General features: G+C 46.2%; 2 protein-coding genes across 2 annotated transcripts in view; one reads left to right on the forward strand and one right to left on the reverse strand.

Moving 5' to 3' along the window:
- Positions 1–509: 509 nt before the first annotated feature.
- Positions 510–11225, reverse strand: LOC137600296 (MORN repeat-containing protein 4-like). The gene is made up of 5 exons (XM_068321855.1): positions 10409–11225; positions 9813–9884; positions 5393–5507; positions 4739–4848; positions 510–3781 (listed from the first exon to the last, which is right to left on the reverse strand). Exons 2-5 carry the CDS (start codon positions 9877–9879, stop codon positions 3630–3632), a joined length of 444 nt encoding a protein of 147 aa, XP_068177956.1. The 5' UTR covers positions 9880–9884; positions 10409–11225; the 3' UTR covers positions 510–3629.
- A 918-nt stretch (positions 11226–12143) lies between these two features.
- lcor (ligand dependent nuclear receptor corepressor) overlaps positions 12144–26588 on the forward strand; it is a 46099-nt gene continuing 31654 nt past the window's right edge. The window contains exon 1 of the mRNA XM_068321819.1: positions 12144–12252. The gene's annotated coding sequence lies outside the window, so the exon portion shown is untranslated. The remainder of the gene's footprint in view (positions 12253–26588) is intronic.

Below are 26588 nucleotides of genomic sequence, written 5' to 3' on the forward strand. Positions count from 1 at the left end.
TTCCTCTTTAAATACGACCAAAGCTTTTGGGAGCCGTGAAGCTCCGCTGATAAGATAACACACAAAGGCTCCTCTTTTAAGAAAGGTTGGAGATGGAAAATAAGAGATCTCCTCCTGGGGGGGTGTAAAGGGGGGGGGGGGTTGGATGGGGAGAATAAGAGGAGGAGGGGGAAAAAAAGCTTGTTTGGGAAATTAATTTAAAGAAACGCGAGTCGGAGGATATGGAGGAATTCGTTTTTAGTGCCAGAACAAAAGAACGCACACAGCTGCCACTCCGGTGCGTTAGGTGCATATGATCTGCAGAGCATATTTAAATACTTCGCCATGGCAACAGGCTCCATGATTAGGGGCAAATAGGCAAAACTGCTGCAGCACTTGAGATTGAGATGATACAAATTAAGAGAACTCTGGGCAGTTGCCAAGGAGACGGAACAGGCGGAGGGGTTAAAGTCCAACCTAAACACACCTTAAAGCTATTTTAGTGACAGCGGCGGCGAGGGTGGGTGGGGGGAGGGGAAGGGAGGGAGGATGGAGGATGGGGGGGGAGGGGGTTTCTGGCAGCAGAGCTCCACAAATAATCACTAGACCTGCCGAGGTGTGTGATCAGAGTTCAAAATCCCTCCCCGTGTGTGTGTGTGTGTGTGTGTGTGTGTGTCTTTATTGTTCATGGGTTGTTTCACGCGTCCCAGCGGCCTCCTTCACACCTTTGGAAAACAAAAAAAGGTCACCAGGCGGTTGGATTTCATGCATTTTCTTTATTCTTTATTCTTCTTCTTCAGCAGATTTTTTTTCTTTTAAAGCAAAACACTTTTTTTTTTTTAATTTTAATTTTTTTTTCTTCCAACATCGAAGGCGTCGTCATCGGAAACGACGGCGTTTTTTAAAATTTTTTTATTATGGCTTCGTCGGGAGCAGGTTTTCCGCGTTCAGACGTGAGAAACGCACAGAGGGTTCGTTCAACGGGTCCCGCGCTAGCTAGCGTTTAGTTAGCATGCTCTACAGGAAGTCGTCTTTGCAGGGCTTGCTTTGTTTAAATTTCCAGAGCCGCTCCTGTCGTCCAATCAGAATCCGCGACTTCACGTCTGCCCAGCAGGAGGACTTACAAGTGAGCAAAGTGGCGCAAAAAGACGAGTAAATATGTTGATGTCTCCAGTATGAGCTAGGCTACATGCTAGTGTTCTGTAATTCCCATGATGCAATGCAGCATCATCTTCCTACCTGGGAATGCCACCTCTTCCCAGTTTTGATCCCTCAGTTGCTAACATGATCTCAACGTTCCACACAAACCTGCAGTGCACATGCCAGGCCAGTAGTGGGCAGTGTAGTTAACTGAGGCTAGATAACGCGGGACCTGAACCGGTTCTTTTCATCCTTCTTTTAGATTAAAAATCAAAATATTTCCTGAATAAATCAATCAAAAAATTTTCCAAGTTATTTGAATAAAATCTACTTTATCAAACAGAGGCAAGAGAAACAGACCTAAGAACAGGTAAGAAACAGTCCGGCAGTATTTAAAGTATTCAAAGCACAGTCTGAGAAGGTTTTCAGGCACTTGTTAAACTCCCTCTGGGTCACGGCGACGGATCGCGATCCTAGCTCCGTTCCTCACGCGCCGACTAAGAACCGCGGTTTTCTCACGTTTTACTACGACACAATCACAACGAACAATAAAGTTCACATTCAACTCAAAAGAATCCAAGACAACAACGGACTCCCAGGGGCCTCATCGCGGGATTTTGTTAGCGAAAAGATTCTAACGGAGGAAAACGTTGGTATCCGTTGGATTTTGGGTCTATCCCATCCCATAAATCCTAGATTCCAAGAAATCCTAGATTTAAACGGTTAAAACAGGATTCTTTTGCTAACGAAGCCCCCCCGGCGTAAAGAAAAGTCGTAACGTCTAAACGAAAAACACCAAGACGTCGTCGTTAAGGGTGTCTCCTCTAAAGCAGGATATCCACGCACATCACTTCAAATCGAAATCTTTACTTTTCTTTGCGATCCAACCGGGATCCAGATGTCCAGCTAATCTTAGCTTCAGCTAACAGGAGAAAAACCGCTAGCACAGCTTTTAGCTAATCCAGTCTTCCTCTAAACTTCCTCTTCTTAAACTTTAAAAAGTTTGAGAGTTTCTGCTCTGAGGTCGGACGGAGATCCTGTTTCTCGTCGGGGAGACTCGTCACAGTGAAACGCGGGATCGCGGCGTGGCTAGCATTCCCCCCGCGGCTAACGCCTCTCTGCTAACATCAAACAGCGAGTTTTCAAGTTGAGATTTTAAGGTGCGTTTTTAAAGGGACTCGTGAGACCGTGCAGAAAAGAAAGAAACAATCACCAACAACAAAGTCACGGGGTGTTAGCACGGTGCTAACAGTGTTCAGGTAACCCCTCCACCACCACTATAACCCCCCCCTTGACGGTCTGAAACCACCTCAGCTGAAGGCAACAGTCGTCTTTGTCTATCAGCTCAAATCCCAGAGCCAATTAAAAGGTGCGAGATGCCTTCCGTCAGTCCGGCTGCTTCCGCGCCGCCGTCAAATTGGTCAGCTGGGGAAGACCCCACCCCCCAAACCACTTCCCCAAATTAATCGCATGCCGAGATAATCACATAACCCACAATTAATTCCATTTCCCCCATTTATTCCCCCTGCCCACGCGACGAGTATCCCTCCCCGCAGGCACGGAAAGCCAATGGAATCGTTGGGTTCGTCGGGTTCACGACGGCGACGAAACGCCAACACAGTGATGTCATCAGCAAAGAAAGGAATCCTGACGTCACGTTTAAAGCACTGAATGGATTCCTGATCGGTTTCACACGAACACTTAAAAAAAAAGAAAAAGAAAAAGACTCCGAGTCATGTGACACGAATATATTCGTCGAATATTCCATCAGACGAGATTCGCTTCGACTCGTCTCCGAACGGGAAAAAAAAAAGAAAAAAGGGAATTTTTGTTTCCAGGCACAAATTGCACCTCTATTGCACCTCTATTGATGAAATTGCACTCATTATCAGACCCTGGAATCAGCCCCCCCCCCGATTCTGGATCAGCTCCTACCTATGAGTAAAACTAGGCAAAAAATACTAATAATAATTGAGGAGATTTGGTGACATTTGGAGGTTATTTTTGAGTAGGGCTGTAATAATTAGTTTAAATTTAATTAGTTTTAATTTAACAGGCCAGATTTGTTTTTATTCTATTACGACTCCTTTTGGCACGTTTTCCTGACGTTTCTGCAAAAAAAACCAAAACAATTTAAATCTCGTTATAAATAAGCATGAAAGGGTTTACTTGGTTCTAATTCTAATTAATAAATAATAAAGTAATAAAAACAGATTTAATTCAAGGTGAACTCTTTCAACCTTGTCCCACCCGTCGAGAAAACTGCCTTAAATGAGTTTTAATACATTTTACTTAAGTATAAAGTTTGTTTTTAGAACTTTTCAATGTTAATTTCACTTCTACGTGGGTCAGAACCACAATTTGACCGAACATTTGGACGGTCGATCTCAGATTCTGAATCCAGAGTTTAGTTTTGTCAGATTGATCTGCGTTCGACTCGACTGATCCAGAATCAGCGACTTCCTGCCGGGACGCGCGTCACATGACGTCCTTCTCAAATGACGTCCGGCTCACATGGCCAGCGTCTGGGCCTTGGCGGCGGCCGCCTTGGCTCTCATCACGGCGCCCTGGCTCTTCTCCCTCCTCATCAGCTGGTTGTTCTCAAACACGCCTTCATGGCCGCCGCCGCCGCCGCTGCCGCCATCCGGGAACGCCAGCAGTCCTGGAGCAGACAGACGCCCGGCGATATCAGAACAACAGCAGCTCTGCTTTAAGCTGAGTAAAAACTTTATTAGGGGCTCGTGGGAAACAGAGCAGAGAAACCATTTGAGTGGTTATGCTAAGCTAAGCTAAGCTAACTGCTAGCCTTACCTATGGATCAGGGTGGCGCAAGTCTTCTGTAAGGTTAGCTAGAAGCACGAGACGCCACAACGGAACTTCTTACCATCAAACTACGATTTTGTAACCATGACAACGACCATAATCGACAACTATTTTTACCCTAAACAAAACATTTTCTTGCATTTTCGCTACGTTCCGGAGACGATCCGATCAGTTAGAACCAAAAAACTATTTTTTTTTTTCCCCCAAACATGTGCTCTTTTTTTTTCTTGAAGCTGGGACTCGGACTCGGCGCGGGTCTCGTTAATCTTCATCCCCTCGAGTCCCCGTTTCGACTTTGACTCTTATCTGATCCGGAGTGAATGTTTAACCGCAGAAACATTTGGGAAGCGCGACGCCTCCTTCCTTTAGCAATTCCTCCGTCTGGATTTACAGCCGACGGAATCCTTTATAACATCTATTTTTAAAAGCAAAAAAAAAAAAAAAAAAAGTAAAAAATGAGCCCCGTTACTGTGACACGTTGTTCCACCTCAGCTGCAGCAGTTGTCAAATAAAAAAAAGTGTTGATTGCCTCCAGAGAATCGGAGCACCGACATACAATTAACACGTTTCACGGTGAAATATAATCAAAAAAGTATTTAAAAAATGTTTGAGATTAAAAACAAGAGGGAGAGAAATCAACTGCGACGAACTTTCCCTCCAAATATTAGCAGATGTTGTGATCGCTGTCGAAATTAGAGTTAATAACTTGACGTTTTCTGTGAGCAGACGTTTAATTTCTTTGATTAAAGAGAATCCATTGTTAGTTTTTTTCAAAATAAGAGTCGTGATTTCTTACCGTAGCCGTCCACGCATCCGCCTTTAAACTCTCCTTCGAACCTCATCCCGTCGAAGCGAGTGAAGACGCCGACCCCTTGAAACTTGCCTTGAACAAATTCACCTTCATACCTGAGAAACATTCAGATAAAACCCGTTTAAAAGAAAACAAAACCCTCCAGAACGCTTCAGAGTGACAGGAATTTAATTTAAATTCTGTGGTGACGTGAGCACAAACATTGACCTTCTGTGTTTGGAATTTTCAGCATTTTAATAGCAAAATAGTTTTCTTAACATCTGAAAAATGTCCTTAAATATTAAGGGTTTTTATAAAAGCAGCAGAATAAACCTAAAAGATTCAAAAATGGGAGAATTTGCTGCTTTATTGTGTTTAATATGCTATAAATTTAATATATTTGGGTTTTTAACTGCAGCTAACAAAAGAGAAAAAACAAATGAAGGCTGGTTTCAATTTAACAGAATTATATTAAATAGAATATTATTTGAAAACTTTATTAAGTCATAAAGATTCTTAAAAATCAGTTCAAAATGAGAAACTTTTAGAAGTTAAAGTCCGAATTTAACGGGATTAACTTTTAAACGTAAACATCCACAGCAGGTAAAGGTTTGAATCCCGCTTCCATATAAGGTCATAGACACAGGAAGTGATGCGCACCTGGAGCCGTCGGGGAACACCAGAACGCCGCAGCCGTTGAAGAGGCCATTCTCAAACTGTCCGGTGTAACACGTCCCGTCGCTGAAGGTCAGCTGACCCAGGCCATGATGTAGACCTGCACACACACACACACACACACACACACCTGAGCTGATGGTTGAGGGTGGATGCCAGGTGATGCGGGTGCTAAGCAACGGACCGACTTACGGCGCCACGGCTGATATTTTTAACGAGTCACCGGAGGAGAAGCTGATGTTTTTTTTAACCTCACATCAGACGTTTGAGGCGTTTCAGATGTTTGAGGCGTTTCAGGCGGATCCACGGGGAAGGAAACGGGCGCGTTTTAACGAGATGTCCAGCGGCGAGGAGACAGAAGATGTTCAGAAGACGCTTCCACCAACCTTTTCTACTTTTGTGGGTCACGGGGGTTGCTGACGCCCATCAGAGCTGATTTATGGGACACCAGTGCACCGCAGAGCCACACGAAAGACGAGCAACCACTAACGCCTACGGGGAATCTACAACCAATCAATCCACCTGACGTTCATGTTTTCGGAGGCCAGAGAACCTGGACAGAAGGGACTCGAACCAGCAACCTTCTAGCTGTGAGCGCCAACCGCCGCGCAACCGTTAGCTCTAGCTGAACTGTTTTTAACACTAGAATAAAATCTAAATGTTAACATCTTGTCGTCTTCCGCAACATCTGGCTTCCTCTTCCTCGACGCTGCTGTCACCTCCTCATTAGCATGCAGCTCCACATCAGCTGGGTGGTGGGGTGGGGGGGCGAGACATTAAAGTTTTCGGAACACTTCTGGAACATTTGCTCCCGAGCACAAAACTGACACTTTAATTTTCAGGTTCTGGGACTCATTATAGGCGCTAACAGACAAAACGGCGGCGCCTCGGTTCCGTCTTTCGCCTCTCAAAACGCTTCCCACGGAGGTGAGACAAACGCTTCCCCCCTCCGGGTCCTGCGACTAATTTCGGCAGCGGGAAGTGGGGGGGGAGAAGGAAGGGAGCGTTTAGCGTCGCTAGCTTCTATTAGCGGGCGCAGCGGGCTTTAGGAGAATGGCCTGGCGTGAGGTGAGGTGGTTCTGGTGGCGGCTGTGAGCGAGGAATGGGATGTACAGTATGTTCTGGACTATAAGGCGCACCTTCAATGACATATTGCAAACTGTTTTTATATACAGCGGTACCTTTACTTATGAAATTAATTGGTTCTGGAAGAAATTTCATAAGTAGAGACGCGTTTTCCATGCAAATGCCCTAATCTGTTCCAAGCCCCCCAAAAATCAGACATAAATGTTTTAAAAAGCATAAAAATGTATCAAAACATGTAACAAATACATGTTACGATTAGATTATTACACAATAAATGAGAGTTGTGTATAACGTAAAAAACAAAGAATAGAATAAAGAATAATAATGATGGTCATTTACCTTTTAACTGCTGTCCTCATTGTTTTTTGCCCTCTTTGGTTCATACCCTCTTGCCCCCCCATGAACAACAGAGTGAATTCCAGTCCTCCTTCTGAACTTCTCCAACCACCCACGCGACGCCTTAAACTCCTTAAACTTCCTTTTGTTTTAATAACGTGGTGATAGTAGATGCATTACGGCCATATTCTTTGGAGAGATCAACCAAACGCATCCCTTTTTCAGGCTTTTCTATCATCTCTTGATTTGTTTGTACGGACAAAAAAACTCTTTTCTTCGTCTTTTCTTTTCCTCTTTTCTCCGTCACTTTCTTGGGGTCCATAGTGAATACTCTAAAAGTTAATATATTTACGTAAAACTATCAGAACACCTCATGGGTCGAGGGCCGAATGACGAGGACGCTGTATAGACACCGATCTAGCTCCACACAGAGGTCCCTCTGAGCCAATGGGATGCCAGGATGCTAGGTAATAGCCAATGGCAGAGCAGCTATGAGAATGTTGCGTTCAGGAACCTGTGGGAGCTGCGAGTATCAGCCCATACTGTATTTTTACCTTTCGTAACTCGAAATTTCTTTCGTAACTTGAGGCAATATTTTCTTGTTGAGGCGTTTAGGTGCGCCTTATAGTGCGGAAAATACTGTACTCGCCGAGTGGCACGACACCGGTGTGGAGACCCAAACGAGGCGTTTGGGATTTAAACACCAGGGAGAAGGTTAGCTAGGCCAGCTTGAAGCCGAAGCTAATGCTAAAGTAAATTAGGCGCTCCATCTGTCAGGAACGCTTACAGGGCTGCTCTAATCTCAGCAGGGTTTTTCACGGGAGATTTGGAAAAGAGATTTGGCAGAAAACTAAATCTGGCGCCCCCTGCGCTCCCGTTTCCGAGCGTCACCGCACGCGTGCAGATGTACAAACGAATCCGTCTGATGATGAAGAAGAAGAAGAGGAAGAAGACGAAGGCCGGCGGGGATTTGGATCCCGACAGGAAGAGATTTCACGCCAGCGTTACGGCGTCCAGAGAGAAGAAGAAGAAGAATGGGTTTATTGAATGAAATGAAATCAAGCCGTTGAAGTACTTTAGGGATGCTTTAGTTTTTCTGAGGGCGGGGTTGAGGTTGGGGTTGGGATTGGGGGGGTGGGGGGGGTTGGGATTATCCGCTGCTGCTGGAAGGGACAGTCGTTTCCTCGTCTCGTTGGATCTGATCCCTCCGGGCTAATCCGTCGCTCAGCTCCTTTGTGACGCCTCCTTCGGGGGGGGTCGCGCTCTCCTGCTAATTACGGTTTAGCACAACTTTGTCCGGCTTTGATGTCAATCAATACGGAAGCTGGTCCGGCGGCGAAATCGGCTTCCGGCGTTGCGTGACGTCGCCGTCTGACTTCCTGTAACTCGATAGCCGCCCGGCGCGACGTGAATAATTCAACGCCGCGCCGCGGAACCTCCGTCCGACACACACACACACACACACGCACACACACACACACACACCTGCGTGTTTGTGTGCAAACACAGAGTTTGCATGCGTGCGCAGAGACACGCCAAGCGTCAGGCTGTGTCCATGGCAACAGCTCCTGCAACCGGATTGGGCAGCCTGGGAAATATTTGGGGACACGTTCCCGGGAGCGTTTTAAGTTTCATCGTTTTGGAAGGCGGAACAGTCGTGAAAAGGGCGACTTTGATGTCGTGGTCGGTCATGTGACCTCTGCTCACAGTTTGGTTTATTTCTTCCTGAGCGATCTTGAAACGGGTCAGAACCGACGTCGTTTCACGTTTTGTGTCTTTCAACTGCATTGAAAAAGCACAAACTTTTGAAAATGCCACCATTCCTTGTCGCCACGGAAACAAAACAAACTCCAACATCCTGCGACATCATCACATTTTTGTGCGTCTGGCTTCCTGAAAATGTTAAGTTTTGTGATTCTATCTCATCAGCTTTCAGAGATGTGTACCTAAAAAGGAATAAAAGTGAAAATTTGACCTTGACCTAGTTTTTCAAGGTCAGGGTGGGGCTTATTTATCATCCCCTTGCCTCCCTGAATATAACGCCTTTTGTTTCCTCTTTCTATCTCATCCGGTTCCTGAGATATACGCAAAAAAATGTACAAAAGTTGACCTTGACCTCCTTTTCTCAAGGTCAAGGTCATCATCTCATTTTGATCCCCTTTGCCGCCGGACTAATGTTCTTTTTGGACGAACACTCGAACACTGACAATAACAATCCATCACCGCTTTTTCTTCGTCCGGTTCAGGTTAGCTTTCTGGCGCTCTGCTGCATCAACGATGTGATCGTCTCCTTCTTACAGCGCCACCTACTGCCCCGGAGGCACACTGCCGCGTCTCCAATCGTTTTTGTTTAGCAGTTTCTCTTGTTTTACTGCACTCGCGGACGTTTTTGTCCACATTGGATCAAATGTTCGGAAGAAAAACACTCGGTAAACGACGTTCAGGTTGTTTTTTCCGGCGCCGGTTCGTATTTTCTCCCGTAGGTCGAACACAACGATCGTGACCAGAAACGTTTGTGCACCGAAACCCGACGGAGCATCACAGCAGAACCAGTTTAGCAGTTTTCTCCCCGCAGCTTCACGCCTGTTTGATGCCAAACCTTTGTTCTTTGTTTAACCGTACCCTAAAGGTCGTCCGACTGTTTTAGTCAAACTGGTTTGGGATGGGGGGGGGGGGGGTGACATCCTGGCACCAGTTGGTCTGGGTCACCGTCTGCTTCCACACCTTGGAGATAGAATCTGGATGAGTGCAGGTTCATTTAGTTCTGATGTCTCGTTCCCCTCCAATATCCAGACGTTCTCTCGTCGCCATGACGACGGACAATCAGGTGTGGGACGCGACAAATTCCAGAAGAAGAAAAGAAACACCTGAAGACGACTGGACGGAGGAATAGTCAGGAAGGAGGTGAGGACGGACGGGTGAGGGCGGACAGGTGAGGACGGACGGGTGAGGGCGGACGGGTGAGGGAGGGGGTGTGTCTTACCTTCCTTCCACTCGCCGTGGTACTCCTCTCCGTTGGAGTAACTGAAGGAACCTCGAGTCAGGGTCATGGATCCTGTGGGGGCAACGACACAGAGCATCATCAGGATGTGACATCATCATCAGGATGTGACATCATCATCAGGATGTGACATCATCATCAAGATGTGACATCAACAGAGGGGCGTCGACTTTTCACGCAGGACGAATAATCATGAATGATGTCACACTCCAAGAGGATGTGTGTGTGGCTCATGTGAGTCACGTGACTAAACTAGTTCCTTTGTTATTATTAACAAACAAACAAACAAACAAACAAACACCTGAGACATCTGCTGAACTGAGTTATTTATTTAAATTATTTGATAAATGTAGGTTACATCATCAGTTCCCATCATCCTTTGGGGGGGGGGTCATCAGGATGGATTTTCGCTCAGATGCCATCACCCCCCCCCCCCCCACAGGAGGAGGAGCGGATCCCGCCATCAAATGTTGCCACAGTAACGGCGCCCAAACCCGTCTCATCGCGCCGGAGGGGCCGCGTTCCGCTCCGCACACACACCCACACACACCGAGCGGAGAGAGAAAGGGAACGTTTACCTGTCTGCACACACCGCGGACCCGTCCTGCTTCTCTACATCACGGAAAACACCGCGGCGGAGGAGGATTTCTGCTCCTCTCGGCGACTATTTCCCCTTAGCTGCTCACTTCCGGGAAGCCTCGGCGTCGCTTCAAGTCGACGCGTTCCGATTGGTTCCCACTCCGCCACATCGATTCAAGCCGCACTCCTATTGGCTCCCCGCTTCCTGCCCGCCCAGCCCACCCGCAGGGAGACATCTTTGTCGAGGGCAGCGGGTTCAACGACTTAATTAGCCGGAGTGCTCCTCCGTTAAAACATTCGCCCTTGCCTTCTTTACGCGCTGCCCACCGTCTCTGTAGGATTATAAAGCGGCAGCGACGCTCCCGTTAACGATTCCGTGTCATCTCATGCTTCAATTTGGTGATTAGACCCGCGTTTTCAACAGTTTTATGGAACTTGATTTATCGTTTTGCGCTAAAACGGCCGCACTGAGGTGGAGACGCTCCGACCGACGCGCCGGGATGGATTTAAAGCCAATAAAGCTCTAAATCAGCCCGAATAAAAAAAATTAAAAGGACACCAAGGTGACTCACATAAAGCACACACACATTCCCCAGTGTTTTCTTTGAGGGGGGGGTAAATTAGGATTAACAGATATTTCACTCTAATCCAACATTTCGCTGCACAAACGGATTAATCATCATTTGTGCGTAAAAAGCGGCTCCAACCACACCTCAAGCGGGCCTTTCGGGATGATTTATGGCGCTGAGATTAGGAATAATAGAACGGAGGTTCTTGAAAACTGACAGAAAGGGGGAACAATAAGTCCTCAATTCATCCAGGAGAGATTAGAAATATAAGAAATCCCAAAGCGAAAGCTTTAATTTGGAGATTTGATGCTAAAATAAACCTTGACTGATCATTCCCCCCCCCCCCACTTTTATGATTCTCTGCTTTTCTATGGTGCTTTATAGATGCAAATATAATAAAGAAGTATCACATAAATAAAAAGTACATTTTTTTTTGCCTCATGGGTTCATGCAAAATAAAATCCGAGTGAATTCCTGAAAGACGCGTATTGAATCCTGGCTCTGACAGGCAGATACACGAGCGTTTATTAATTCGATTACGACCATTAAGTAAGAAAAGACATCGTAATCCATTAAAGGAGAACTTGCGGTAATCCTTTAATTGGTCGCATAAGAATATTGGTCACCGGATCGGTTTCCTGGTAACGTGGCGCTTCGCTGTCACGTTATTCTTTTTGGAGACACTTTTTATTCGCTGCTTATATATACATATATATATTTCCAGCCTTTGTTTATTTACCACCGCACCGAGATGGGCGCTCTACCATATGCGCTTTAATTTAAAGAATGCGGTGTCTTTTACGCGCATTTAAATCCCCGGCACGCCTGCGCCCTTTGACACACATACTGGAGCTGTGCGCCACGGCAAATTTGGAGCACAGGCGCCATGTGCTGTACCCTTCACAACATTAAAACAGACAAACATCCCATTAATCGACCAATGACAGCACATCCTCCCGCTGGAGATGCTTGGAGGGATGGAAGGAGGAGGGGAGGGGGGGAGGAAGGAGGAGGTGATTTTTGGTGGGTGGGACAAATGAGCTTTATAGAAAGGGGGATGCTGCAGCCCCTTCTTCCTCATATCTCACTCCACCCAGCCTTAGAATAAAAAACCACCGGTGACGTGCGCGCAGGGAAGCACCCAGCAGTATGTGCGCGCCCACGGGAGGGGCCGATAGAAAATGGCGAGTCTGTGCAAAAGGCAGCAATGCACGATAGAGAGGCGCGGCTTTCGGCAGGAACTTGACTCTTGGAGGCACAAACTCATTCACTGTGTAGGTAAGCTTCTCTTGGCATTGTGTGTGTGTGTGTGTGCGGGTGTGTGTGAGGTGGCCGCGGGATGTCAGGAGCTGTGTTTGCGTTGCGGTGGTGTGTGTGTGTGTGTTTTTTGTGTGCGTAATGTCCACTGGAAAATCCATAGGCTCCATGGAGCTGTCATTTTTTTTTCGTTACGCGCGGCTGTTGGATCGACCCCCCCCCACCACCAAACGGACAACATCCAAAAACATTCAAACTCGAAGTTAGCAGCTTCACCCCCACCGTGTTCCCGCATGCCCCCCCCTAGAAACACTCGGTGTTTTTAACGCGCTTCGCCGGGGACTCATATTGGTGATCGGTGTCACCGCGTCCGTGCTGGAGGGGGGGGGGATTTTTTTTTAAAGACATTATTCCGGAGCTGTTTGTTTATTGTAAGCAGTGCAGGTCACGTGTGCAGATGGAGCTGCGCCTCAGCCAATCAGAGCCCCCGCTATAGGCTAAAACCGTGCTCGCATGCGCGCTGCCGACGCCGCTTGGAGTTTTTTGGTTCGGGAGGGCGATGCGCGCTCCCGGTCTCCAAACATATACGCCCCCCCCACCCCCACCCCTCCCTCCACTTCCCTAGAAATCGGCTTTTGGGAGCGCGCATTGCTGCATTGAGAGGGGGGGGGGTGTCCGAGGAAATAATTTTGTATTTTAGGTGTGTGTGTGTGTTTGTGTGGGTGGGTGTGAGCAGGGCAGGGCGGCGGGGGTGGGGGTGGGGGGGGGTGGAGGAACGCGTCGGTGCCGGCCCCCCCGAACCGGACCCGGTACTTGTTGAAACGGATGAAACTCTGGGATGCAGTTTTTTGTTTTTTTTGCACATTATTGTGTTTTTAACGGGGGGGGGGGGGGGGGTCACGTGTTCACGCAGATAAATCCTCAATCCGGACCCCCCCCACCTCTGTCTTTCATCTTTTCCTCATTAGTTTCTTTTGATTTTGGTTTTTTTTTTTCTTTCTCCCATCCATCAACAACTCCCCCCCACCCCCCTACCCCCCACCCCCAATCGTCCGTTTTGTGGTGTATTTCATTAGCCCGGTTTAATCCGGTTACACCGACCCATCCGCGATGTGATGGTCAGATTATCATCCACTCTTCGCCTCTGATCTCCTAACCTTCCCCGGGTTTCCTCGGATGTCGGTCCGGGAGGGGGGGGGGGTCCTTAATCTGGCTTTTAACGCGCGTCATGCGTCGTCCACTTTGATTTTGGACGCACTTGCGCGTCCAGATGTTGGCGCGTTGACCTGTCACCCATTTACCCATCCGACCGCCTGATAATAGCCCACATGGCCTGATTCCTAGAGGCGGAGCGGGGGGGTGGGGGGGCTTTTTAGTAAAGAAAACCCTCCTAATGAGGAGATGCAGTGTTGAATTAAAAGGTTAAAGTAATCTCTGACCTCCGGTTGGTGTGATCAGCAGAAAGCCAGGAGCAAACAGCAGCAGCCGTGTCGATAAAGAAGCACAAAATAAAAAGCCGCCAGTTTTCCCACAATCCTTTTCACCTCTGTTGGGATTTATTATTATTATTATTATTATTATTATTATTATTATTATTATTATTATTATTTTTAAATAACAACAAATGTTTCCAATCATTTCACATCTGGTATTAATAATGAAGCGCCTCTTCTTTTAATGATTTATCGCTGGAGCTGAAAGCTGCTGAGGTGTGTGTGTGTGTGTGTGTGTGTGTGTGTGTGTGTGTGTGTGTCTTTTCATTACATTTTTGGAGGCCTGTTTTGGATAAGGTGGCGTCTGATTGGATGTCGGTTCGAATCCCTGCAGGATTTTTTAAAAGTCGAGTGTGATAAATTCTCTGGGAGATCCCACAAAGCGTGGTGCTGATGACGCCGCCGGGATCCGGGGCCCCACGGAGCCCTGTAATGAATCCTGTAGTGTGTGTGTGTGTGTGTGTGTGTGTGTGTGTGTGTTCGTCATACTTCTTCATTTCTGGTTGTTAACATTCATTGATTTGCTATGCGTGACCAGTTTCCCGCTGCAGCGCTGATCGGAGCTCAGATTGAAATCTGACGTGTTTATTTATTTGGAGGCTAAATCGGCGCCAAAAATACTGTCGGACGAGTTTGTCGACCGACACGCCAAAAAAAATGTGCATCCGACGGCGCCGGACGCCCAGAGGAAACTCAGACCTGTGAAATGAGGCGTCACAGCGCTATTTTAAAAAATTTTTTTATTGAGATGTAATATTTATTTCTCGAAACATTGATTTCGTTGATTCATTTTTCGTTCCGTTTATTCTGATTTCGTGGGTCACGGGGGTTGCTGGAGCCGATCCCAGTGCCAACGCAACAAACACAATCATTATAGTATTTTCTGCACTATAAAGCGCACTGGATTATAAAACACACTGGATTATAAAACACACTGGATTATAAGGCGCACTGTCGGGTTTTTGAGAAAGTTAAAGGCTTTTGTCGCTATGACAACCTACAATTCTAACATTTTACACTCGAATCACGACTCTTGACGATCAGAACGAAGGAGTCGCTTTGGATCGTCGGTCTTAGAAGTTTTCGGATGAGAATCGTGTGTGTGTGTGTGTGTGTGTGTGTGTGTGAACACATCCGTACGTGTTCGTATCCTTCCGCCATCGCTGGTAATAAGTAGGTCCTGAGAAAGGTTAACAGTATTATTTGGGAGCAATTAGAGCCCGACTGTTGACTCCTTTGGTTCATGTTCTGGGAAGACGGCGGTTAATTTGATTCCTGAAAGGTTGAGGCGGTACGTGTGTGTGTGTGTGTGTGTGTGTTGGGGGGTGTGTGTGTGTTGGGGGGTGTGTGTGTGTTGGGGGTGTGTGAATCTGAAGCCTCTGTTCACACCTCACCTGCATAAATGTCACCAGGGCCAATTGAGAGGTCATTAACGGCAGGAAGGGGCGGGACGTTTGGAGGATGTGTTTCCTCTCCGTTCGTCTCTTCATCTAATCCCTCGATTGCTCCGGTGTCCAATCCCGGCGTTCCGTGTTGCCCCCCCCCATCCTGACCCCCCCACACTGATTCCCTAATGGACAGATGGACACGTTCCTCTCTCCTCTCCATCCTGTAAATTCTTTTCATCAGCTTTTTGAAAAGGGAAACAAAACGTGGCTCATTTATCAGGAGCTGCTGGGGGGGGGGGGGGGGGGCATGGCAGTGGTCCATCAGCCCCCCCCCAGCCCCCACCGGCCCCACCGGCTCGGAGCCAGCACTGTAAATCTCCACGTTCCCTCTTCTTTACATATGCACACACACCTCCTGCTGTACTGTAGTGTGTGTGTGTGTGTGTGTGTGTGTGTGTGTGTGTGTGTGTGTGTGTGTGTGTGTGTGAAGCCAACCGGGGGGGGGGGGGGGGGGGGTTGAGCCATGCCAGCCAGGAGACCCGTGGGAGGAGGGCTCCTCTCTTTGGGGTGTGGGGGGTTGACGGCAATCTATAGGGAAAGCAAAATACACCACTGGCACTGAATGTTGACAGATGGTGTGTGTGTGTGTGTGTGTGTGTGTGTGTGTGTGTGTGTGTGTGTGTGTGTGTTCGTGTGTGTGTGTGTGTGTGTGAACCTTTATTTAGCCAGAAATCGTCCACCTCTTTTCCAGCGACAGGAGGAAATCATCTCATCTCCGCGGCTCAGAAACGCCGTCAGAGATTTCAGCAAATGTAAAATAAAGTGGGACGGCCTTAAAGGTGGGGGGAGGGTGTGTGTGTGTGTGTGTGGGGGGGGGGGGGTTGCTCCTTTTAATGCATGATACGGTATAAACGTCTTTGATTTTCCTCTCTGGGAAAGTTTTCATTGTTGTTTTGGATGCCCATCATCATCATCATCATGTGTGAGGGTCGCTAATCGGGACTAGCCGGATTAGCTCGTTGTGTTTTTATTGTTGTTGCGATGAACGTTTTTTTGTATTTTAAAACCTTCTAAAACACATGTGTCAAACTCAAGGCCCGGGGGCCAAATGTGGCCCTCCACATCATTTTTTGTGGCCCTCGAGAGTGTAAAAAGTCAGAGTGTCTAAAAATAAATAGGTCAAAAATGTGCTTTAACAAAAACTACATGTCCCACAATGCAGTAGTTCAGCCCATTTTAACTCTGACTAAAACATTTTGAACTTGTGTTTGATGTTATTTTTCTTTAGTCATTGATAGTTTGATCCTTGATTGATAAATTTAAAGCATTTATGTTACAACAGACAAACAAACAAACATATTTAACTGTGTAACTGTAATGTAACACGAATAAGTAATAAATTCAGTACAGATTAGTTACTTTTATTTTACATTAAATTGAGTTACATTTACTTACATTTATTAGTTACATGTGGCCCTCTGAGGACAGCCGTTATGCTGATGTGTTAGATGAATCTAAACCTGTCGGCGTTTGGAACTTTTTAAATCTCCCCTTCAGCTTTCTTCTCTCTGTATTTCCAGAGACCAAAGTCCGTCGTCTCCTTAAAATAAACTTTGAACACGGCGTCGGTGACACGACCCAAAATTTATGTAAGTGTTCCATTGTGTGCGTGGGCTCCTTTATTGTGAGCCGCCTGACCTCCTTGAGTTCTTTGGACACAGACGCCATGTGGGCTGTTTGTTTTTTGAGCACACACTCACACACACACACACACACACACACACACACACACACACACACACACCCACACACACACGCAGGGCTGGTGAGATGTGTCGAGGCTTTAGCAGGAATGTTTACTCGGACCCGCCTCCTTTCGTCTTTAATAATGGCGTCCTTTGTCTGGAAGGTCGTTTCGGACGCGTTTGCGTTTCGGAGCACTTTGGGCGTGTGCGTTCTTTAGCTTTTGTATTTCTAAGAAACGGTTTGAGAACATTTTTGGGAAGGGTGGACGTTGTCGTCAGACGTGTGTTAGCGTTAGCCGCCATGTTGTTTTTAACATCTAGGGGGTGAGAGAACAGTTTGGTGTTCTCGAGCAGAAATGGAAGTCTAAATAGGTGGCGCTGATCGATTAAGACGATTAATCGCGATTAATCGCTCGACTCGATTACAAACCACATAAACAAAGACAGACAGGAAACTGTTAGCTAAAAAACGTGGAAAACTTTATCGCTTAGCATGCAGTTAGAATCTCCGATAACAGTCTGCCTAACTTTTATTTTAGTTAAAGCCGATCTCGAAACGTCAGATTCAGAAGAAAAGTAGGCTGCTGCTCACAGGTGCACCCTGGGAAACGGAGTCCCTTACAGAGATGGCTTGAGACAGAGCGGGGAAGTTGGAATACTTTGAGCGAGATGGTGGCGCTTTCGGTCGCATACGACACACCCCCCGTGCGGACGGACGAGGGCAGAGGATCGCTCAACAATCGACGAGGAGACAATGAGCAACTTTGTGCGCCTGAAAGAGGCTCCATTATGGTTTAGCCTTCAACACGGGCGTGCACACGGAGAAAAGACTGCTGCCATTCAAACAGGGATAAATGCTCGGAACAGTTAAAGCAGCGAGACATTCATCAGTCCATGGATGACAGAAAAGCAGCTCCGGCGCAGATTGAATTAAATCGGAGTGTTTGAACTAGACGTCTATAATGATGATGATATGATGAATCCTCCTCGCCTGAGGCTTCTCCTTTTTTCTTCTTCTTCTCTTTGTAAAAAAACAGAGAAACAAATCAATTTGCGTTAGTCCGTGAGGCCTTCAGGTCCTGCTCGTGTTCAGTGGTCATTGTGGTCACTTTGTGAAGCAGGACAGGAAACCCGACCAGCCTCCACCGCATAAATTCACATTTAGCTCCTGGTGCTGGTGGAAGGACACCTGTCTGTAGTCTCAGTTACAGCTTCGCCTCGGTGGCCGTGGCCTCCTCTTTCTCCTCCTCTTCTTCCTCCTCCTCTTCCTCAGTTAGCGCCATCCGTCGCCTTTCTGAGGTCAGACGTCTTTTTCAAACACTCTGGTAGCGTTCGTTTTCAGATCCATCGCTGTAGCAACCACATATAGAGACATTTTGAGGCTACTTGTGCATTAGCGTCATGTACACGTTTGAGGCTACTTGTGCATTAGAATCATGTCGGCGTTTAAGGCTACTTGTGTATTAGCATCATGTAAGCATTTAAGGCTACTTGTGTATTAGAATTATGTATGCATTTAAGGCTACATGGGCTTTAGCATCATGTAGGCGTTTAACCACAGGCGGGGGGGCGGGGTCTCGGTCGTATCATCGTCAGGCAGAGTGATCGTTACTTTCCTCACATAACTTTGGGTTTGTTCGATCCATCCACCGCCCCGGCCTCCTCTCATCATCGGCGTGTTTTGACTCAAATAAAATTGATTTGATTTGATTCCACTGAGGCCCAGCGATCACAGACAGCAGTTTAAAAGAATAAATAAAAAAAGAACGGTAGGATGAATAATTTATTTGTCATGAAACAGAGCGAGTCCTAAAACGTATTCACAAAAGACAAACATATCCGGCGCGGTGGAGGGAATTAACCTGTCAGTAAAGATTTCAGCTCTTAATAATAAAACCTTCTTGAAATCCCAGCAGTGGAAAGAGAAAGAAAAACAAAATCATTTACAAGAATCAGCGATCCAGAATTAGGGTCACGTTTGTCGGACACGGACTGCGGCTCAGGGGCCGAAAGCCTTTTCAAAATTCATAAAACAACAACCATTAAATAATAAATGGAGCAGAAAAGACCCTCCCCCACCAACGCTTTAAAAAAAAAAGTTGTTTTTTTTGCTTTGCTCATATTTACTAGCGGCGCTGACACACGTTAATGCAGCTTTTGTCCCCTTTGGGCCACCGTAGGTGATTCATGACAGGTAATGGTCAAAAATAATTGAACAGTTTTTAATCAGAGAGCGTTTGGGTTCACAGCCCGGCGGCACGGTAACGGCAAGATAATAAGGTGGAGAATGGGCGAGGAGAAAGGGGGCGGGGCTTCAAGTTGTGGGCGTTCATTTTCGTTGGGGCCTGTCGATTAGAAATCAATGAGGGTATGAGAAACCGATCGGAACCCCCCCAAACCTATGGGGGGTTACATGTGTTTTAGCATCATGTAGACGTTTGAGGCTACTTGTGTATTAGCATCATGTAGGCGTTTGAGGCTACATGTGTATTAGCATCGTGTAGGCGTTTGAAGCTATATGTTAGGTGTTTGAGGCTACATATGTATTAGCATTATGTAGGCGTTTGAGGCTACAAATGTATTAGCATCATGAAGGTGTTTGAGGCTACGTATGTATTAGCATCATGTAGGCGTTTGAGGCTACATGTGTATTAGCACCATGTAGGCGTTTGAGGCTACATGTGTATTAGCATCGTGTAGGTGTTTGAGGCTACATGTATTTTAGCATCATGTAGACGTTTGAGGCTACATGTGTATGGGCATAATGTAGGTGTTTGAGGCTACATATGTATTAGCATCATGAAGGTGTTTGAGGCTACGTATGTATTGGCATCATGTAGGCGTTTAAGGCTACATGTGTTTTAGCATCATGTCGGCGTTTGAGGCTACATGTGTTTTAGCATCACGTCGGCGTTTGAGGCTACATGTGTTTTGGCATCATGTAGGCGTTTGAGGCTACATGTGTTTTAGCATCCTTCAAGCATTGAATGTTTAAATTGGGGGTTGTGGTCTGATCGGTTTCTGATCGGTTTCTGATACCCTCATCGATACAAAACTGGACTAATGATCTGTTTTGGTGCTAAAATGACGTTTTTTGACTTCCTGGAGACTGGCGATACAGATTTTCCTTCGCAGACTGGCGGCGTTTCTTCGGCGCCGCCCCCGGCCCACCTTGCCTCCCACCTGATCAGCTGTTTGCCTTTCTTTGTCTTCCAACCTGGCGCCCCTGCGGACCGTTGTCTCCGTTCCGCGGCGTGTAGGTGTGCGCCGTCGCTCCGGCTTCCAGTCCTGCATTATGAGAGTTGGTAGCTTGTTGTGTTGCTTTTATTGTTCCCTTCACAAGATGATCTTCTATTGTCTAAATAATGAAGTCATGGAAAAAACATCAACATGTGGCTGAAGAAAAACCTGGCAAACCTGGCGCCCGGCGGCGGTTTTGTTCCCGGGATGCTTTATCTGGCATCTGTCACAAAAGAGTCCAACCTTAGTTTGAGACGCGTTCCCTCACATCGCTAGTCGAAACGATGCTGTTGTTGTTATTCACATCCGATTGTTTGTTTGTTTGTTTGTTTGTCAGTTTATTGGATGAATATTTCTAGTAATAACAGGATGAGAAAGAATCTGGAATGTTTAAATATTCTGCCGCAGGAAATGATTCATAAATCCTCTTGTAAAGTCTGGTGGACACGCTAATGAGGGCTAGTAAACAAACAAACAAATAAACAAACGCATCATCTGCGTATCTGGATAATTTGACAGGTGGTTCACGTTTATCAGACGTGTAGATGTCGTTGGAGAATTTATGTTATTTAATTTAAAACAATTAATTTGAGTCTTTCAATTTGTCAACAAGCGAGTAAACAAACAAAAACAAATAAACAAACAAATGCCACAATTGTTGGGGACAAAAAAAATTACAATCAAAATGACAGAAAATTATAGAAATGACAAAAAAAAAAACCAAAATGAAAAAAATTAAATTTACATCATATCAACAAACAACAAACAGGAGTCCGAACTAATAAATAAATAAATAAACAAACACACACACACACACACACACTCACACACACTACTGTACATGCTGACAGAACCAGCTGTGTGAGGGGGCGGAGCTCGGGGCTCTCAGCCGTCCTCTGTGTGTGACCGTGTCACCCTCAGTTAGGTGTCAAGCCCACAAGGCTGGCACACACACACACACACACACACACACACACACACACACACACACACACACACACACACACACACACACACACACACACACACTCCAGTAATACTGAAGGTCAAGCAACAATCGCTGCTCCGCGCTGTTAGCGTCAGGAGAAATGTCACTTGTATTTTTATCTCCTCCTCCTCTTGTTGTTATCACGAGTGCGTTTTTCAGATATTTGGGGGGTTTCTCTGCGTCGACTTCTTTCAAACGCAGAAACAAAGGTGTCAGATGTTTTCTGAAGGATGTGGATGAATATTTCTGCTTTAATTACAGCCAGGAGCTCTCTCCTTGTCTCTTCTTCTTGTGTTTTTTACGGTGGACCTTCACACCCCCACACTGGAGCTGCTTCCTGCCGACCGTCTGGAGGTTTTTGTCCAGTCGGCGTTTTAATGTCACCCGTGACCTTTCTGCTGCTTTTCTTCTTCTATATATAAACTACACTCGTACGATATCGGATGTAGAAACATCCGACCAGCGCCAGCGGGTGATGGCTTTATGGGTGGGGGGTCTGGTTCAGAAGTCCTGCTGGTGCTCAGCGAGGGCCCAGTAGACCTCCAGGGGCACGAACACGCTGTGAAGAATCTGAGGCCCCCAACCAGACGGACGGATTCCTGAGCAGCGCCATCCGACGTCGGATCAGGGCGGAGGTGCAGGAAGCAGGTTTTCGTCCAGCTCAGTCTTAAACCGGAGACATGACCAACCAACCGACCTACCGACAGACCGACCGACTAACCAACAAACCAACCAGCCAATCGACCATACAACCGACCGACCAACCATCAACTAACAAATCAATCAACCAACCAACCAACCGACTGACCAACCATCAACATACTGATCAACCAACCAACCAACCAACCAATCAATGTAAACTGACTAAAACAACCGATCAACCAACCAATCAACCAGCCAACCAACTGACTAAAACAACCAACCGAACGACCGACCAAAACAGCCAACCAATACAAACGGACCAACCAACCAACCAACCAACCAACGTAAACTGACTAAAACGACCAACCAACCAACTGACTGACCAACCAAAACAGCCAACCAATACAAATGGACCAACCAACCAACCAACCAACCAACCAATCAACCAACGTGAACTGACTAAAACAACCAACCAACAAACTGATCAACCGATTAAAACAAAGAACTGATCAACCTACTGATCAACCAACCAACCAACGTGAACTGGTCAAAACAACCAACCGACCAACCAAACAATACAAACTGACCAACCAACCATCAATCAAAACGACCGACCGACCGACCGACGGTGCCCTCAGTGTTCATTTTGATGGACTTTCTGCAGGTGTTCTGGTGAATTTCTCCAGACTCTGACTCAAACGAACAGCCGTGTGGTTTTACTTGTAACACGCGTGTGTTTTTACCCGTGTCCTGGTGTTTTTGTGGGTTTTGGTTAATGAGTCACACCTTTTTGTGAACTCAGGCGTGTCTCAGCCTATCAGCAGCTCTTTGGACCGGCCACCTTTGTACTGGGAGGGCAAAATGGGCAGATTAAGGAATAGTTCAAGGAGATCCAGCTGTAAAGACCAGAGATGGATGACTGTGTGTGTGTGTCGTGTGTGTGTGTGTGTGTGTGTGTGTGTGTGTGTGTGTGTTGGAGGCGGAGCTAATGGTGAGAGCGTTCCTCCGTATCAGTGATAACATCATCTGATATTAATGCGAGGAGGCTGAGCTGCTGCTGCGTCAATATTGAACTCTAAAGCTGCTCGCCCCTCCCTCACACACACACACACACACACACACACACACACACACACACACACACACACACACACACACACACACACACACACACACACACACACACACACACACACATGCACTGAAGGATGAGAGCGCACGAGACCTTTGATTTGGAAAAAAGAGAAATATTTATGACCAGTTGTTAAAGCCCTCTAGGGTACAGTCGTGTGTGTGTGTGTGTGTGTGTGTGTGTGTGTGTGTGTGTGTGTGTGTGAGTGTGTGTGTGTTTGTGTGTCTGTGTTTAAATTGGAGACACCAGCACTGGCGGTTTGTGTTTTAAAGGGTCCATCCTCAGATTTTAGCCGCTATCAGCTGATCTCTGTCTTCCTTTCAAAGCGGTTTTGAACTCTGACCCCAGATCAGCTCCCGCCTCCCAACAGGAAGTGATGCGTTGTTGTTGTTTCCAAACATGTTAAAGTTGTGTGATGACGTCATTCACGTTTGATCAGCTGATCCTCTCAGGTGTTTTTGACTCTTGTTGTCGCTCCTGCATCGTCTTCATCTTTAGATCAGTCCTCATCGTCGCTCGATCCGATTTGAAGTGATCTGTGTGTGTGTGTGTGTGTGTGTGTGTGTGTGTGTGTGTGTGTGTTCTAACTGCTCAGCTCGGTTTAAAAACGTCTTTTCCGTTAAAGGTGTGATGATGGAAGACAACATCTGGTCAGAGCGTCACGTCAGGAAGTACAGACTTATTTTAGTGTCGTTAGCCGTCTGCTCGCACGTCGTGTGTGTGTGTGTGTGTGTGTGTGTGTGTGTGTGTGTGTGTGTGCAGACAACTCCATCCTGAGACCTCCTGCAGGTTGGCGCTGTGTGTGTGTGTTTGTAAGGGTGTGACTGCTTAAAAGCAGCCATATGGTTCTATCAGTGTGTCTGTACCACACACGATTATGTGTGTGTGTGTGTGTGTGTGTGTGTGTGTGTGTGTGTGTGTGTGTGTGTGTGTGTGTGTGTGTTTCCTCCTGTTAAACCTTCAGCACTTAGCGCCGGCTCCAAAATGGCTTCAGATCTCATCGCCAGTCTTTTAAGTGCATGAGAAATTCTCATCTCTCTCAAGCTTTCATGGGAAGATCAGTTTACTCAGTGGCTGTTTGTTTGTTTATTTGTTTATTTATTTAGGTTTTTTGCTGTTGTTTTGGTGCTTTTTCTGACCAAACCCTCTGAAAGTCCTCTAAAAATAAAATATAATATAATGTAATGTAATGTAGTGTAATGTAATATAATGTAATGTAATGTAATGTAATGTCTCCTTGTCATTTTGTTAGCCGTTAGCTTAGCTTCCGTAGCCAGGTCAGGTGTTTGTTTTGGACTCGTGTTCACATGTTGTTTACCTACTTGTTTACAGTGACGTCACTTCAAGCAGGATGTGACATCATCGGATACCTATGACATCATCGTGATAACCAGACGTATCTCACGTGTGAATATAGAACAAACAAGAGAAGAGTAGCGTTTGAGAGGACGACGTGTTTTTGTTCCTGGGGGGGTCGAAAGAATCAGGTCACCAAGGGTCATAGGTCAAGCTGTCATTTTATTAACTGTATTATTACCGGTTGTGGTTTGGTGGAAATCACCGAGAAAAATAACATGTCTCTGTGCGTTTTAGGGGATTTCTGTTCTTACCCCCCCCCCAAACCACTCCTCCCCCCCCCCCCCCCACTTCCTCATGTCCTGTCTGTGAATCGCTGCCTTTGTCCCTTAATGTTGAAGCAGAATGACTTCATGTGAAAATCATATGATAACCAGGACACACACACACACACACACACACACCAAAAACATCCAAAAAAATCTGTCCTTTGTTCCGTCAGCCGGGCCCCCTGACCTCATTACCCCATCCCTGTGTGTGTGTGTGTGTGTGTTTGTGTGTGTGTGTGTGTGTGCGTGCGTGCGTGTGTGTGTGTGTGTGAGTGTGCGTGTGTGCGTGTGTGTGTGTGCTGCGAAGCTCATTAAATTCCTTTCATGCTGAAGCTAAAAGCTAACCGAACACGTTTCTACGCGTCGACTCAAAACGTTCAGCTGCCTGATGTTTCTGGTCGCCATGGAAACGTATGGATTAAAAAAAAAGAAGATCTTCTAGATCGATCCCGAGCCTCAGAATCCCATCATCCTCTGGGCCCCGCCCCTCAAATATGTATTCTTTCTTTTCTTTGAGTTAGCTACAAATTGCTACAAGGTGCTAATTGCTAATAGCAGTAAACGGCTACTTGGTACCGCTAGCTGCAACCTGCTATTAGCTGCAAACTGCTACTGCCTGCTAACGGCTAGTAGCAACAATAGCATCTAAATGCATGAAACTATTTTCTGAAATTTTAGTACTTAAATACTAAAATACTACTTTTTTTTTTTTGGCACACGACGTTAGCATGTTAGCATGTAGCATGTTAGCATATTGGCGTACTGCAGATGAGTTCCACGGGAACATGCTGTCACATTTTTATTTTATTTTTTTTAAATTCAACTAAACATTTTGTCGATTGCGGCACGTGGCACACACACACACACACACACACACACACACACACACACACACACACACACACACACACTCCTGCATAGATAAATATAGACTTGTCCAATCAGACGGCCAGCGTGGGGCCCCCGGTAAAAGCCTGCGCCGCGTGTTCATGGTGGGGGGAGGAGGAGGAGGATAGATGGAGCTTCTCAGCGGGGGGGTGGGGGGGCAGTGGAGGATCACTGCTCCGGCGGGGGCTTTGTGCCTCCTAAAAACGCCGCCCCCTCCTCTCTGATATCTCTGCGGGTCTCGTCGGGGTTTCCTCCATCTACACTCAGCATCGGAATTTAAGCCTCCTAATTCATGCACCATCAATAAATTATAATTCCAGGACATTAAATATGTAATAATATTCTGCATCTTCATGATAAGACAGAAATATTTCTTATAAATCACTATTTGCTGTAAACACTTGAAGATCAATTTATTCATCATTGTTGAAAAGACTTTACATCAGGATCGTTAAATAAACATCATTTATCTCCATCATTCGAAGCAGCTCCGCTTCACAGACGCTAATTATCTAATAAATAAACATTAAGTTTATTTTATTTATTTTTTTTACTTCTACCTTGGAATGGCTGAACCTGATCTCACAGGTCTTTTATTTTGAAGTGTTTTTTTTTTTAAATTTTTTTTGTGCAATGATGAATATAAAAAGAAATTGAATTGAAGCGTGACTGGACGTGATGAGAAAAAAAATCTTTTAGTTAAAGTGGGAAAAAAAAAAAAAAAAAAAAGAGAAAGGATGAGCTATTAAGCGCAAACTCTTGAGTAAATTGAAAACATTTCTGTGCACCAGCCTCCCGACCGACGCCATTCTCTTCCTTTTTCTTTGTTCAATCGCGGCGAAACTGAATGTCTTGACATCTGACATGTTGTAGAAGTGATATTAATCGATTCGGCTGCAAATAATTAAAGAAAAGACGAGGAGATAAAGAGCTGGGAAACTGAAGAGGTGGACAGGAGAGGAGTAGTTAAAGAGGAGTGACTAAATATAAAGGGAATAAAAAATAAAAGCGAGTGAGGGAGGAGGAAGAGGAGGGCGTCTCAGCTGAAGGTCGTCTTCAATCCATCCCGCCTCGGCGCTCGGCTCGGTGTAACCCTCACCGCCTCGGTCTGAATGCGTGTGTGTGTGTGTGCTTCCTTTTGTCTCTTCCCACATTTAAATCTCCTGAGGAATTTACCCACGTGCCCCGGCGGCTCCGGAGGAGGGAGACGGG

The sequence above is a fragment of the Antennarius striatus genome, chromosome 8, assembly GCF_040054535.1.
Source record: "Antennarius striatus isolate MH-2024 chromosome 8, ASM4005453v1, whole genome shotgun sequence".
NCBI classification, from domain to species: domain Eukaryota; kingdom Metazoa; phylum Chordata; class Actinopteri; order Lophiiformes; family Antennariidae; genus Antennarius; species Antennarius striatus.

Bases quoted from the DNA above. Each gene is read 5' to 3' on its own strand.
- LOC137600296 (XM_068321855.1), bottom strand. From the start codon at position 9,879: ATGACCCTGACTCGAGGTTCCTTCAGTTACTCCAACGGAGAGGAGTAC. The intron at 5,508-9,812 runs GTAAGACACACC...GTGTGTGTGCAG, and splicing joins CCACGGCGAGTGGAAGGAAG to GTCTACATCATGGCCTGGGT. The intron at 3,782-4,738 runs GTAAGAAATCAC...TGTCTGCTCCAG, and splicing joins CGGATGCGTGGACGGCTACG to GACTGCTGGCGTTCCCGGAT.